Genomic DNA, 16,877 nt, shown 5'->3' with positions numbered 1-16,877 from the left:
AGTCATGTTGCCCTAATTTAAACTAATGTGGCATATTTGTTAAAGCTATTATTATTATTATTATTATTATTATTATTATTATTATTATTATTATTATTATTATTATTATTATTATTATTATTATTATTATTATTATTATTATTATTATTATTATCATTATTATTATTATTATTGTCATGATGGTTATTATTAATATATTGTAGCCAGTCACAGCAGGGAAGCTCTATACCATCAACATATAACAGGACAGGAGATGAGGAAGAGTTCAGGGAAGACACAGAGACAGAAAAAGACCAGGATGAGGGAGAACAGGGAGATGAGCCAGATGAAAGAAGTATGCTTTAGTCTTTTCTGTTGGTGATGTGACTTTTTTCCATTGAAAACTCACGTTTAGAGAATGTTACAAATAAAAGTCAAATTTAATTAAACATGCGTTTATTTTTTTTTATAATTAAGTGTTACACGTGCGCTAAAAAGTGCCCCCCCCCCCCCCCCCCCCCCCCCCCCCCCCCCCCCCCCCCCCCCCCCCCCCTCCTGAGCACCTGCCCCCCAAAATGTCTGTGCACGCCTCTGGCTTTAAGGTCTTAATTTTCTAAGCTACACTGCAAACAATTCAAATCTTAATAAGTAATTTTTTCTTAAAATAACTGCATTTTTTATTGGATTGAGGGGGTAAGTGAGACACTTTGCCAATGGAACAAGACAATTTATATTTAAAATAAGAAAAAACAATTGCATTGTCTTGTTTCAAGTGCATTTTTATCTTATTATCTTATTTTAAGAGTAAAAATACTCATACCATTGGCAAATCCTCTTATTTATCTACTCAAATTAAGGTTTAATTCACTTAATTTAAGAAATCTTCACTTATTTTTTCTAGATTGTTTTTGCAGTGTATGTATCAATGAACTTACTGCTCTCTCCTCTTTGACCTCTTTGACCTCTGGCTCTTTATGTTTGGTCTCCTTCTCTGAATCTCTGACGAGCTGTTTCAGGATGCCTCCTGGCAGAACCGACAGCGGCGGTGGAGGGATGGTTGCAGGCACCGGTTTGTTCTCTTCCTTTATCTGTTGTTTTAGGAATTAAAGGAATCAGACAGAATTTGACAGAAATAGAAGTCATTGTGATGTTTACTGACAGAGAAATTGGTAGCATGCTCGGTCGACCATTATATCAGATATTTGAGATGGGATCACAGTTTTTAGGGTCTGCAACCCTGCAGCTCCAGAGCTGCAAGTGCCTCACTTATTAAATTAAACAACGAACCGTTGTGTGGTTTGTTTGTTTCACTCTATTGTTCTTAAGCCCAATTTAGAAACCATCCCTACTTAGAAACTTCTCCATTTTAAATCACAATTCAAAACTCATCTGTTTAAAAGTGCCTATTGTCTTTAGTACTCATTTCCCTGTTCCAGCATTTTAGTTTTTTAAATGTTTTTTATTCTGTGTTTAAATTTTATTTCTGCCATTTTTTTTTTGTACGCTGACCTTGAGTGTCCAGAAAGGCGCCTTTAAAATAAAATTTATTATTATTATAATAAAAACACCTGCCCCACCTCAATACAGCTGCATACAATTTACTTAAAGCTGAAGATTTTGTGAGCTTCTGGATAAAATAGATCATCTTTGAACAATGATATACTCTTTTAGGTTTAATAAGCAAATATTTTTTGCAAAAAAAAAAATAAAAATCTGAATATGGTTAATATTGATCTATAAAAATAGTTTGATCATAGTTTTTTTTCAAACACTCTCTTTATTGGTCTTTCACATATTAATCACATTCCAACAACATTAGGAAAAATGACTTGTTTGCATATTTTGAGAATGAAAACCATGCCTTACATGTGTTGGACCTTAAACTTAAAATAAACAACAAAGTAAAACTATTACTTATGTATACAATATTTATACTAAATAGTTTGACCATTGATTTCCTGATCGGCAGGTTCTTAGATGTGAAACAATTATGTCCACCGATCTTATCTACCTCTGCAAAGAGTACAGTCAATGATCTAAAGTTTTTATTTTTATCAGAGAGTATTGTATCTCATGCAGTTTAAACAAGCATTTAATATTTAATGAGATTTGTTATTTTTCTCATCAAAATAAGGTTGAAACCTTAAAGGTTTATTGTGACTTTATAACATCATTAAAATCATTATTGGTCAAAATCAGAATTTGAATGTCTGTTTTATTCTAACATCGGTGATTGGCCAGAAAACTGCAATCGGGGAACCCTAATTGAAAAGATTACTGGTACCATTAGGGTTATTTCATGCTGTGTGTGTGGCCCTTGTCCTATGCATGTATGAATCATATATATATGCATTTGTGAAAATTGAGACCAATCTAGTTCCATAAGAATCCACCATGACTTTAGAGTTGCTCAGGTTAATGTTTTATCAACATTTTATGTTTTATGACCTTAAACTGTTTAAATGGTTGTTAATTTATGAATAAGTATGTCCTAAATATAAGGCTCCTTCTGATTATGAAATTCTAATGTTTTAGAATAAATCTTAATGAATTCATGATCGGTATTTAAGGAGTCCGTCTCTGTCAGGTGTTAGGTTTGGTGACATGTGCCTCCCTGGCAGCTGCTGACTGTAAAAACAAAATAGATTTTTAACAGACATGACAAAGAATCCATGAGGATGTTCTAAGCCAGACCTGATCAAACCTGTGTAATTTAGTACCTCTTGGTATTTTCTTCTGTAGAAGTAGCTTTGGTCCTTTTACTTCTCTCCCCTAAACTTTCCAAAATAATGTTACCGTAGATAAGATGAATATTGTAATCTTAAAGGTTGAACTGAATATCTAGAACTGAATATCTCACTAAACACAAACATAGACCTGATGTAGACCTGGTGTTAAAGAAGTCTACAGGTAAAGTTAGAATTGAACACTCATAAGGTTTGGAAAAAGATATCTGTAAATCATGCAAATGCACCAAAACATAAAACAAATAGAGATTCTGTTGATCCAGTTTGAGAGAATTCAAAACATTTATCAGCTCAGATTAAACAACTGAGAATCACGATAGATCGGAGCACTAGACCTGAAAAGATTAGGCAGATTTTGATTTATAGATCTAATAATAGAAGTTTAGTTTGTCTTGGTATGGGTAAAATCTCATTGGTCAATCCTCCATCAGAATATTTATCCAAAGTAGATGAGGATCACATTTCCAAAGTGTTTCCTAATCACTGACTAGTTAAGGTTGGAGGGTCCTGAAAGTAATTTATTTGTTGCTGTGTGATTGTTTAACTTCTATTACTGTTTGTCCACTTTCCTTCTGCTTGTTAGTCTCAGAACACAAAAGCTCTGCATTTTGATTGAATAAAATCAAAATCAATCCAATTTTAGTCCGTGAGGCAGACACCCTGTCTACTTTTAAGGCTAGGCTTAAAACTTTCCTTTTTTATAAAGCCTATAGTTAGAGTGGCTCAGGTTATCCTGAGCTATCTCTATAGTTATGCTGCTATAGGCTTAGACTGCTTCATTCTATCTCTATTCTCCCACTCTGCAGAATCTTAGTTCAATCTGTAACGTTCTGCTCTCTCTGCTTCTTCTCATAGTAGCTTCATCTGGTCTGTTCCTGTTTGGCTGTGACTCCATCCTGAAGAGAAATATCAGCTGTGCTGCTGCCATCAACACCTTTGTTTATAGATGTTCAAGATCGGCCTGTTTTTTCGGTGGGGTCCTGTTTCTCTGACTGGGACTAACTGGATGTGCTCTCTTCATCCTCTGACATGGAAGCTGGCTCGGAGCTCGTCTGCCTGGCAGTGTGTTTCCTGGACGGGGCCGTCTGTGGAGCTAGTTTACAGCTACCTTTTTTTTTTATCTCTGCTTCTTTTTGTATCTCTGCTTCTGTCTCCTTGAACCCCAGTCGGTCTCACTGGTTCTGCTGGAGGTTTCTTCCTGCTAAAAGGGAGTTTTACCTCTCCACTGTCGCTACAAGCATGCTTAGTGTGAGGGATTACTGAAGAGTCAATGAGTCAATGCAATCAACTGGTTTTCATTAGATAGAAAACTTTGAATCAATTTGACCTTATGATCTGGTTAAACTATAAAGATGCTTGAGATGTTGTAAATTTGTGCTATAGAAATAAAATGAACTGAATTGAACAAAATTTAAAAAGAAAACAAACAAATGCTTAGCTTTAGGTCTAAAATTGTCTAGGTATATTTGTCTATAATATCTGTCTGTAGTGTTTACTGTTAGCATTGGATGTAAATAAATAATGGCCTTAAAATCAACTATCGATTGATGATGATCAATTTGTATATCCTATAGTTTACCCTAAATTAAAATTTGTTCCAATAATTAATTGCTAGTGTCTGCTTAGAAGGAATTTCTTTCAGTGTTGTAATGTTGCTGTCCACTAGAGAGCGCTACTCTAGAAGCACAGATCTATATCACAGTTGAACTAAGGTAACATATAGTCTATCAGTATGTCAAAACGACGTCTTTTAATCAGTTTCCCTGGAATCATAATCATTTCATATCTTTCATTCATATTATTTAGCGACCTAGTAGATTCCTGTTTTGTTATATCTTATAAATAAGTTTATTAATCTGTAAGAAAACGTGTTTTTCTTTATTCAGTCAGTGTTTGATACAGGCTGCAGAATTTTTTTTATTTAGCAGATTACTAAGAAAATATTTTATCCTTCATGTAATGGAAAGATAAATGATCACTAATCAATTAATCGATTTTTATTGATTTAATTTTTTCAACTATATAAAGGACATTTAATGTGGCGTTAAGTTTATACTAATGAATGTGTGTATATATGTTGTTGTTTTTCCTTTTCTACATATTGTTTAATCTTTCGCTTTTAATGGTGGAAATCGTCTGAAATAAACTCATTAAATTAATCAGTTGTTATTTAATCAATACAATCAATCACCTTTAGATCAATTCAATAATCAATAAATAGCATTACTTCACCTTTATCATTTTAGTTTTGGGTCTGATTTCTAAAAAAATCAAAGTTGTTGATTTTCCACCCCAGCGTTAGGTCTCTAAGCTATGTGGAGAATTTTTGTCACCATGCAGGTAAAGCTTTTAGCTGAGGCATGTAAAAGCTCCAGCAGGCTGGTGAAAGGCATTTCAAGCACCCTCATGTAAATCCTGGTCTATATTTGTCATTAGGATAAAAATCCAAAGGTAATTGTTGCTGGAAAGAACTGAGATTAGAAACAAACCAGCTGGTTCCTCTGGTTTGGTTTCCATTAAATAAAACTGCATCATCCAAAGACGGTTTAGATCTGTTGGAAATTAGAAACTGAATAAATATCCCAGCACCTTTCTATAAATACCACTGCTAATTTTACATTCATGTTTCGCACATTAGAACTACGGAGGCTGAGAGCGGCCGTGTCCCTCCGATACTTTCAAGTGTGGTTTTCTCAAGAAAACGAGTTCATTTTGGACAAATCATCAAAGTAAGACAATGTTATTGGTTTGATGATTTGCTTCCACTTCTGATACATAAGGACTTAGCTCTATGTCTCCAGGTGTTTTCTGAACAGCCCTGGTGTTACGCCTTTAACAGGTGTAAGATGCATAAACCTCCAAAATTAGTCCATATTAAAGATTTTCATTTAAAAAGTTAGATTTTTTCTACTGTATTCCATGCAATCTAATCATCCAGCACAACCTGATAATAAGTGAAAAGAAAAAGGAAACTAAAAAATCACATTATTTGCGCACACGTAGCACCGCAATGGCAAGACTACTGGCACTGCAGGCATGGATGGACTGGGAATCCGGGGCTGCTGGCCAGCATCATTCATTACTCATACAGGTTAATCATCTCATTATCTCAAGGAATCAATAAATGTTTTTCTCGGGATGACGAGAAAACAATTAATGGTTTAACCAGGATAACGAGATAGTTATGTCATTATCTCGAGAGGGCAAACGGAAAAAAAAAGTGGAGTATGACTGCTCTCGGCTTCCGTATTAAACAGATCTACAGCCGCTTTTTGTTTTTGTCTTGGAACAATGTTCTGCTAAGTTCGCCTTTAACAAGAAGTGTCAAACTATAGCTGTTAGATTTTGCAGAATAAATAAATCTGTAACAAGGTTGAGTTAAATGTGCAAAATGTGACAAATTTTTCATGCTATACTACTGTAAGGTTCATGTTTCAAATGGTAGATAATGGTATTTAGACCATGAGGTCTAAATAAGATGTTCAGGTTTTGAAATTCCACGTTTCTTTGGGATCCTGTGTCCAACCAACATAGTAAAGCATCCATCAGCTGGAAGGAAAAGGATGAAAATTGTCCAAACTTGTTGCATGGAGGCTAGAAGTATGGAGGACCAGGAGAGTTACTGGCATTTCTTAACTGCAAAGTTTAAATTAAAGCATCAAGGAGGAACATTTATTTTTTTTTGTTCTATTATTACTGCAATGGAAAAAATTATTTTCAACTCCTATTTTTAATTGAAAATTAAAAACCTTAATTAATAAATATAATTCCACATGAAACATTTAAAAAGATTTTTCCTTTTTTCATCATTTTTTTACCTTGAAAATTCAGAAAATAATTTTTGAAGTTGCATTTTTTTTCTCAATTTAACCTCTTTCCATGACCTCTGGTCGCTGAGCAGAATGGAAACCGAGTTAAACTGAGTTTCTCTTCGGATGTAACCAGGTTAGAAATCCGTACCTTGATCAGGGTAATGGTTTGCTGTGCCTGCACACTTTGTAACCAAAGCAACTGGAGGAATAACAGTTCAGTCTCATCTAGGAGAGAAACTTTCTCCCAGTTGCTTGAAAAATGCTTTAGTCCAGGGGTCTTCAACGTTTTCCAGGCCAAGGACCCCAAAACTGATGCCGATGGCGAACTGATGGAGCGGGGACCCCCTAATTATATATATTGTATGAAATTGTGTTATATAAAACTGGTCCTATAGTCACTCTATTACAGATATAGTCATGTAACAAAGGTAATTTCTCCCTAGGATTATTAAGGTATTCCTGATTCTGCTTCCTGGTTTTGGACAGGTGTTGTGAATGAAACGGTGCCCAGCTTGAAAGAGCTCCTGTGTGTCGCTGAATGTGTGCATTGATGACTGAAAGACATCTTCTGCCTCCATTTATCTGTTTACTGCAGTGTGTTGAATTCATGTTAATGTGGATTTAAAGACATTTCAATTTCAAAAAATTGCAGGGGGGAATATAAAAAAAAGTCTAATCAACAAAAACTTTTGCGACCCCCATGCAGTACCTCTGTGGACCCTTTAGGCATCGCAGACCCCCTGTTGAGTTTAGAGTTTAAACTTCCCTGCAGAAGTCTCCTTAAAGCTCTCGCATCATCTGCACCTGTATTGTTGAGCTAGCTGGATAAAGTGATCCCTGTGCTGCTCCACATGTTGCTTGCTGCTTCGCTCTCCATGTGGGAGCTTGATCTACGATTTAAACCAGGATGAGTTTTCAAAGCATTGGCAGCTGACCTCTTTCTGTAGCCATTTTGTTCTTGTTATTATCTAACCAATGAGAGAGCTGGTTTCATCCAGAGCAACTTTGATTAGTTACCTTGGTTTCCAGTGTTTTCACACAGAAGCTAAACTACGAGGATAAATGAAAAAGAGCATTTAAGGGAAAAAATGAGGTGGAAACAGGATTTACCTTTTTAAATGTTTGATAAAGAAAAAAAATCTATAATCAGTGGTTTTTAAATCTCCTTTTAGAAATAGAATCTAACATTCTCGCTATTCTTTAACTGCAATATTTAATAATGAATTAATAAAAACAATTTAAAATTCCCCTTTAAACTTTCAATTTAAAATTTGCAATTACAGAAACTCCTCAGATTGTATTTAAAATGTTTGCATTTCTATTTCAGTGGCTCTCCTGGTCTTCCATATGTTTATTTTGGAATGTCTTATAAAAGTTTTCTAACATACACAAGAACAAGTTTAGGAGCATAAAACACCATTGGATCCAGAAGATGTTCAGAGGTCAAGACTTTTCTAAACCACTTCATGCTTTTTCCTCACATCAAACAAGCACACTTTTACACTCAACCTGCAGTAATAACATTCTGAGCAAAGTCTGCAAGCATGTATGAAGCACTGTGCATCTCTGTGAAGCTATTGCTGTGTTTTATATCTTCTGTTGACTCCTGACTTTTGCATCACATCTTGACCAAGAATAGGCTTTGATTGAGCTTTTGTTTCTCCAGGAACAGCTCGGGGTCCTCTTATTGTCTTGGGTTTGTTGGAGAGCAGCTTTAGGATGTTATAAATAGAGGCGTGAACATGCAGGATGACTAGAAGACTGAAACTGTGCAGTGACATGCCACAGTGACTCAGCATCAGAGCAGGAGCTCCTAATGACTGTGTAATCAATGCCTCATCCCATCACACACAAACACACAGATTAGATGTTAGAGGTAGAAGGAAGTCAGCATGCAGCCGCTCTGCACCTCCCTTCTGCTCCCACAGCTTTAAGCGTGAAGACAACGCCATGGTTGCTCCAAGGAGGAAGGAGGGGTTCAGGGATGAGTAGCAGGTGGTCGTGGGGAGGAGGGGTCCCAGTGATGTCAGCCAGTGGTGGTGTGTGTGTGAGACGACCTAGCATTGAGAGAAGCTGTTAAAAAGAGGGAAGTTATGGAGCTTTTCTGTCCCAGAGGAGCCCGGCAACAAAACAAACGCACCCATCCCTGTGGCGCTGTTTGCTGCTGATCAGATTAATCTTTGTATCTGTACGAATACTTTTCCTTAAGGAAGTGATTTCTGATTAAAGGTTATGTCTTTTTTCTTCTTAAGATAAATATATCTGCTCATTATTGGAGCACATAAGTTATGACAGAGTAATGGGCCCGGCTTGAGATCTTATTTTCTTCTATTTCGAGAATAAAGTCGTAAAATTATGAGAAAGAAGTTGTATTTCATGACAACTCTTACAAGAAGCACTTTCCTCCCTAAAATGAGGAATGTTGAGCATCATGTGAAGTTAGACTTTGACCTACTGCCCAGTTTGATGATGGTTCAATAACAGATTTCCTTATTTGTCAAATAGATGCCAAAGTGGACTGAGGTTGCTGATTGGTGGAGCTGATCGGTCGTCATCTGCTGGTTGGAGCTTGAAGCTTTCTTTCTGAAACGGGTTATTGTATGATGACTTCATTTTCGTAATGGTACAACCTTATTCTCATAATGTTACGACTTTATTCTGATAATATTATGACTTTATTTTTGTAATCTTACAACTTTATTCTCGTAATTATGTGACTTGATTTTCGTAATGTTCGTTTTTATTCTAAATATCGAAAAAAGAAAACTCTAGCCTGGCCCTAATATTCCGTTGTGCATGAGTCGGATGATCCGCCATTAGAAGCTGTGTTTTTGGCCTTAGAATACAATAACTATATAATATACACATAGAATAAGATGATGGAGACATACTTTCTGACTTTAATATGGATTATCTTATTCTATTGACAAATTTTCCTAATTATGTGAAAATACATTTATTTCATTGAAACTGGCCTACTTGGATTTTCATTTCGTCTGTTGCCCTGGAGATCAGCTCTGATTTAATTCTCAGAGGTGAATGATTTCATCTCATTAGGAGAAACAGATTAAGTTAAAATGAAAATAATAAGAGAATCTGAGAACTGAAACATTGAGCAGTGAAAGATAGAACCAAGTCTATTTCTGAAAGAGACACAGTTTCTGCCAGTAAGGACATTAAGCTGAGACGTATATGAATATGAGTTCAGGGAAAAGCTCTCTGTGAGTTTTTATTCTCAGGAGAGGAAATTAAGAAAAATAAGAAAGATGCGTTGGTTGATTGGTAGTTATCTTTCCACTTTTCTTTTCAACTGCAAGATTATGAATTAAACGACAGAGTATTAGGGCCAGGCTAGAGATAATTTTTTTTTATTTCGAGAATAAAGTCGTAATATTGTTAGGATTCCAGTTTGTGTGGGTTGTTTTTGTGTTTTTCTTCTCTCCACCACCAGATGGTGCCCCGTCCTCGTTGGGCCTCCTTGCACACCTGCGGTTCGTTGGGTCTTTACCAGAGGAGTATTTGAGCAGCGGGCTGTCGTTACCTCGACGCCAGAGTGTTTGCCAGTATTGGGTACTCTAGCCAAACTGAGATTATAGAGTCTAACCGTAGTCTTGTCTCTCTGAGTCTAAGCTTGTTTTAGTCTTTGTTCTTCGACAGGAAGCCTTCCTGAATCACAGGATAAGCCTGGACCTTCTACCCCTGGAAGGATTATCTGAGTCACACTAAGCAAGAGGAAACCTCCACATGATCCGTTCAAGTCCACTTCTGGAAAACCAGGTGACAGTCCGCTCTTTTACTCCTCTGGGTCCAACGTTAGTCTACCTGTTCGTTCTCCAACGAGTTCCTTCTTCTCTGGATTTAACCTCATAAACTGGATCCAAGGAATAACCAAGAGCCCCCCCAAAACGTGAGTGCCTCTCAAGCATTATAGAAGCCTCTGTCTTTTTTCCCATAGTCCCTAAACTGAACATTGTGATCTCCCCTTCAGAGTTTCCGGTTCCGGTTCACCAGTCTGCTGAGGTCCAACAGTGTCACCCAGCAGAATATCTCTCTCCATCTGTGTTTTTGCTAACCCACAATAAACCAGTTAACTTTTACCCTTGGTCTCTGAGTGGTTCTCTGCATGTGGGTCAGATATTTAAAGCCCATTATGACAAAAATTATGAGAATTAGGTCATAAAATTACGAGAATAAACTCATAACATTACGAGACCAAAGAAAAAACAAAATTACGAGAATAAAGTTGTAACATTTCGAGAACAAATAAAAAAAAATACGAGAATAAAGTCATGGATTACAAGAAAAAAGTTGTAATAATATGAGAATAAAGATTTATTTCATGATAAGTCTTACAAAAAGCTCTTTCTTCCCTAAAAGGAGGAATTTTGAGCATCATGTGAAGTTAGACTTTGGCTCTGGTTTGACAAATAAGGAAATCTTTTAGCAGCAGCATTAAATTGGGCTCAACGTAGACTCAGGTTGCTGATTGGTGGAGCTGGTCGGCCGTCACATGCTGCTCGGTGTTTGAAGGCTACTTTCTGAAACATGTTGTGGTATGATTACTTAATTCTCATAATATTACAATTTTATTCTCAAAATAAAGGAATAAAAGAAATCTCTACATGGCCCTAATACTCCGTGGTACGACTGACATTCATTCACAAATTAAGAAAAACAGTTTAAGTTGCCATGAAAGCCGTGAGCACTCTGGATTCAGAAGCTTACTTCCTCAGGATTTAAGATTGAGACGATCGGGAGGAAAACATTCAATGTATGTCGTATGAAGTTACTCTGCATTGATTTGCCAAATGTTTTACATCATTATCTTGCTAAGAAATACAGGAGTGGTTCAATCATTGAGCTGCTTTTCTGGTTTCATCTTTTGTTTCACACCAAACCCACCTGGAGTGTTTGCTTCCTCAAAGCTCGAGCCTCAGCAGCCATTTAAAGTCCCAGTAGAGTTCAGCAACGTTAACATTAGTCATTCTAAAACTGAGATTATAACGCAGAACGGCTGGAGTTCTGCACCCAAGAAACAAAAACCTCATCATTCACTTATAAAGGCTCCTACAAACAGTGAGAAAAATAAAAAAGTACAGCAGAAAATAAAACATGGTTTTTAATTCATTGGAATACTAATAGAATAAATCCCCTGATTTTATTAAAACATAATTGTACCAAACATTTTACCAAATTGTTTGTTTACAGTGAATAAATGTCTTCACACCAAAAGCTTGATTATATTGATGCAATCAGAAATGGATTCAGTTTCTTTTTACACATCTTTGTTCACAGCTGTGAATCACATAATGGTAATTATGTGACTTGATTTTCGTAATGTTCGTTTTTATTCTAAATATCGAAAAAAGAAAACTCTAGCCTGGCCCTAATATTCCGTTGTGCATGAGTCGGATGATCCGCCATTAGAAGCTGTGTTTTTGGCCTTAGAATACAATAACTATATAATATACACATAGAATAAGATGATGGAGACATATTTTCTCACTTTAATATGGATTATCTTATTCTATTGACAAATTTTCCTAATTATGTGAAAATACATTTATTTCAAGGAAACTGGCCTACTTGGATTTTCATTTCATCTGTTGCCCTGGAGATCAGCTCTGATTTAATTCTCAGAGGTGAATGATTTCATCGCATTAGGAGAAACAGATTAAGTTAAAATGAAAATAATAAGAGAACCTGAGAACTGAAACATTGAGCAGTGAAAGATAGAACCAAGTCTATTTCTGAAAGAGACACAGTTTCTGCCAGTAAGGACATTAAGCTGAGATGTATATGAATATGAGCTCAAGGAAAAGCTCACTGTGAGATTTTATTCTCAGGAGAGGAAATTAAGAAAAATAAGAAAGATGTGTTGGTTGATTGGTAGTTATCTTTCCACTTTTCTTTTCAACTGCAAGATTATGAATTATACGACAGAGAATAAAGTCGTGATAATATGAGAATTAGGTAATAAAATTACGAGAATAAACTCATAACATAAACAAAGTAAAAAAAAAAATTACGACAAAAAAGTCGTAGTGAAGTAGCCTAAATGTGGATATTTCTCTCAGGAGTAGTGATTGTGACAGTGAAGCTCTGAATGCTTTGGCAGACTTTCCCAGCCATACAGAACATCTACCTAAGAACCACTTCAAAGAATCAAGGAAGACTGTTTCTTTCTTCAATTTTGACATTATCAAGAAAGCACCACAATATTGGGAGAAGATTATAAATTAAATAGATATGCTGTGGTGCCAGGATCAGAACCGTGATCCGTTCTCCGACAGCAGGTAGAGACACACTGCAAAAAATGTAAATCTTAATAAGTCATTTTTTCTTCAAATAAGTGCATTTTGTCTTGAATTGAGGAGGTAAGTGAGACACTTTGCCAATGGAACAAGACAATTAAGTTTAAATTAAGTTTAAATACACTTAATTTAAGAAATTTATACTTATTTCTACATCGTTTTCGCAGTGCAGAAACCAGTAAACTGGGATCCAACACTGGAAAAAAATCTAAATCAAGTAATTTTTCCTAAAATAAGTGCATTTTTTCTTGGATTGAGGAGGTAAAAGAAACATTTTGCCAATGGAACAAGACAATTTACACTTAAAATAAGAAAACACAATTGCACACAATTGTCTTATTTCAAGTGCATATTATCTAATTATCTTATTTTAAGAGTACAAATATTCATTCCATTGGCAAACTATCTCTTTTACCTACTCAAATTAAGGGTAAATGAACCTAATTTAAGAAATGTGTACTTATTTCTAGAAGTAGAAGTGAAGAAGAACCAAATAAATCACCATTAGTCAGGAGTTGATCCAGATGTTTAAACCAGGGTGTCTTCAGGAATCATAAAAGAGAGATTTTTAAAATATTTCTTAGGAAAACAGATAATATTCTGAAACGTACAAACTGCTTTCCGTAGAAACATGATATATAACATATATAAACATGAAGTATTTGTGTTTTTTTAGCATTAAGTCCCAACTTTTACCTTGAAAGCTCCAAAAAGTGTCCATCTGACCGAGACTACTTGCTTGGGAAACGTATTTCATGATCTGCCGAGTGCAACTGTTTGATTATTGCATTTATTTTAATAAAAGAAGCTTAAAAATCTAACAGAAGAGTCCGATCTACGCTTGTAGAAGTCAGTCAGGTGGACGGCCGCCGCAGTGAAAGCCTCCATGTTCTCTGAGCCCAGTTTCTAAATCCAGGTTGTCAAAGAGCTGTTAGTTCATTTTAAGCCTGACAGTCTTTAGAAGAAGTTCAGCTTTAAATCTCAACATTTCCAACCAAATTATCTACAGCCTTTTATTATTACTTTCAATATTTATATATTTTTTGCTCATATTTCTATTTAGCTGTTTCAGCTTTCTAATCTAAAACCTGGAGCTAAATCAGCTGTGACTCTTGTAGGAAAGTTTCTGCTGATGAACTTCCAGAACAGGGTTTTCCATTTTTTTCCACCACAATAAAACTCAAAGATTTCTTTACCTCTAAACGACCAAGACGACCAAGAAGATTCTCAGTGATCCAGAAGGACGGTGCGAATTCTTAAAGGCTCGAATGAAAAGTTCTGCTTTCACACAGACACCACCACAGACTTCCACTGGGTATGACTGAATGAGGGGGGCATGTAGCAATAGAACCAGAAATAGAGCAACACACACAGCGAAGTCCACAACGGCTGGCAGGACACTCTATAAATATCTGCAGGCACAGGGTGGAGGAAGGGGATACAACCCTGTTTGGACAACTGGGTGATATGGATCCACAGGAAAACAGGCTATAGGCTGATAAAGTGTTTATTACTGCCGACTGTTTGCATCAATTATTTATACATTTTTAACCAAAATGAAGAATATGACCAAACTTCTAATCCTCCCTGGATGAACTTTAGTGACAGAACCTCCTAAAAGCGTTCTGATGTTATGGAAGGTGACAGATCCAAGCTGGAGAACTGCCTGCACAGAAAACTCCCCCGTGCCTTCAAAGCTTGCACCGAGGGGAGATAATGGAGACCCTGTGGGAGCCAAGCATCACACAGCTGCACATGTGCAGATCTGCAGAGCATCAGCTGTCTGCTGTGACTGACAGCTACAGCTGAAGGAGGGAGGGGTGAGGAGGGGGAGGAGCCTGCTGGTTTCTGGGTGGAGACAAAGCAGGCAGTAAAGAATATATATGCAATATATATAACTATAGTTAGCTTTATCAAACATCTTCCATGTTCTGTGTCACTGGTCCTGTTCATATGGACCAGATTCTAGGCAAAGCCAAGGGCCTCAGTGGTCTGGTTTGGGGGCCAGGAGGTCATTTCCTTGGTTATTGTGGAGGATGTTCCGCTGACTCCCTCATGTCAGCAGCCAGGGTGAAGATCAGCACACCAATGCAATGGAGTTAGATCAAAAAAGGTGGCTTGCCTTTTTCTGTGATGGAGGCAAGGGCGGATTTAGGAAGATTGGGGCCCTAGGCAAAAACAGGCAGGGGGCCCTATGAATTGAGAAGACAACACATAAAACAGACCCATTATACAGATACAGAAATTTTAATAGAATAGACATTCATGATTTGTTCTACTTTTTGTCCCTCTCCTCTTACCCCTTTTCTTTTGCTTTCTATGTTTCCTTTTGTCTCTTTTTCTTTTCATATTGGCAACATGCTCAGCTGACTTCTCATGCCGTTTTAAAAGGAGTCAAAGATTTTCCAATCACTAAACTCATTCTATCTTAGCTGATTGCTCCTTCCTGTGTTTCCAAAGAGGCGACGGCTAAAGTAAATAACCCAGTCCTTCTTTTCCCTGTAGACAAGCCATGATCTGCTGATCTGTTCTCCATTTCTCATTTGGATGAAATAATAGCTGCATGAATCATGACAGCAGACAAGATAGAGGAGAGCAGGAGGCGGGGTTACCAATCTACTTGCTTTTATATCTTGTCACCAAAGTCTCCAGTAGCAGAAAAAAGTCACCAGATTTTGTACAAAGCGCTTTTTTGAAATAAAAGTACTAGAAGGGTCTGAAAAGTCACTAAATATAGTAACAGAAGTGCTGAGTTGGCAACACTGCTCTTGCTGCCGTTTGTTTTCAAATGGTTTGCTGCTGTCTGTTTGGACCTTTCTGCACATGTGCAGCAAATGGACTGATCCAATATGGTGGACGCTGAAGGCCCCCCCCCAAGACACACCTAATACTATAAGCATTCTGATGGCATTTTAAGGAAAGTATTTTTATCAAAAACATAATTAATGTGCAAAAATAAGGAGTAGTTGTATTAACCATACATGTAAACAGAGTTGTGTGGGCCCCCCCCCAGGAACTGCCTCAAGTGAAGGAATCAAGTATCTTGGGTTCTGTTCAGTAGTGAAGGGAGAATAGAAGGAGGGATTGATAGATGGATCAGTGCGGCCGCCTCTAGAATATGGTCGCTGCACCAATCTGATGCTGTAAAGAGAGAGCTGAGCAAATAGCCAAAGCTTTCCATTTACCAGTCGGTCTACGTTCCTACACTTACCTGTGGTCATAAGATCTAATTATGACCGAATGATCAGATACAAGCAGGTGAAATGAACTTCCTCTGCAGAGCAGCTCCTATACAGATAGGCTGAGGTCATCTAGAAGAGCCGTTTACATCAGGAGTAAGCTGGGGTGGCTTAGACATCTTATCTGAGAATGTGCTGATTGACTCCTGATGTTTTTTTTTATGTTTTTGCTTCATCCTTTAATTGAATTGAACAAAACAAAAAAAAGTCCAATGGAGAATCACGCTGCACGGTGAAGGTGGTTGTTGGACAGCAGGGCTGTTATGAATCATTTTTTTAGTCCTCTTTCTGCAGGAATATTCATTTATGCATATGTAGCCCTTTGATGTGCTGAATAAGGACATTGTTGAACTTTTTTTTTAAGGACACTGAAGTTCTATTAAACATATTTCTCAAAATCAATTCAATTCAGTTTATTTATATAACCCCAATTAGCAACATGTCATCTCAAGGCACTTTATAGTTCACCAGATCATCCAGTCAAACTGATTGAAAGTTTTCTAAGGAAAACCAGTTGATTGCATCGACTCATTGAATCAAAGGCAATCCCTCACACTAAGCATGCTTGTAGTGACAGTGGAGAGGAAAAACTCCCTTTTAACAGGAAGAAACCTCCAGCAGAACCAGACTGGGGTTGAAGGAGACAGAAGCAAAGATACAAAAATGCAACTGTCAACCAGCTCCAAAGGCGGCCCCAAACAGCCAGACAGACAAACTCTGAGCCAGCTCCCATGTCAGAGGATGAGGAGAGCCCATCTAGCCAGTCACAGCCAAAGAAACAGGACT

General features: G+C 37.0%; 1 protein-coding gene across 2 annotated transcripts in view; it reads right to left on the bottom strand.

Moving 5' to 3' along the window:
• The window catches only part of LOC119795955 (unconventional myosin-XVIIIb-like), a 125,330-nt gene extending 116,719 nt beyond the window's left edge, over nucleotides 1-8,611 (bottom strand). For both annotated transcript variants that reach the window (XM_038304217.1, XM_038304218.1), the window contains exons 1-2: nucleotides 8,452-8,611; nucleotides 915-1,067 (exon numbers count right to left, since the gene is read on the bottom strand). In XM_038304217.1, the coding sequence (XP_038160145.1) occupies nucleotides 915-1,067; nucleotides 8,452-8,490 (192 nt within the window). In that variant the 5' untranslated portion in view covers nucleotides 8,491-8,611. The remainder of the gene's footprint in view (nucleotides 1-914; nucleotides 1,068-8,451) is intronic.
• Nucleotides 8,612-16,877: the final 8,266 nt, after the last annotated feature.

The sequence above is a fragment of the Cyprinodon tularosa genome, unplaced genomic scaffold (genome assembly GCF_016077235.1).
Source record: "Cyprinodon tularosa strain WSP-4 unplaced genomic scaffold, ASM1607723v1 ctg529, whole genome shotgun sequence".
Classification (NCBI taxonomy): domain Eukaryota; kingdom Metazoa; phylum Chordata; class Actinopteri; order Cyprinodontiformes; family Cyprinodontidae; genus Cyprinodon; species Cyprinodon tularosa.
Note: the sequence above shows the minus strand (reverse complement) of the source record. Positions and strands in the feature narration are given on the sequence as shown.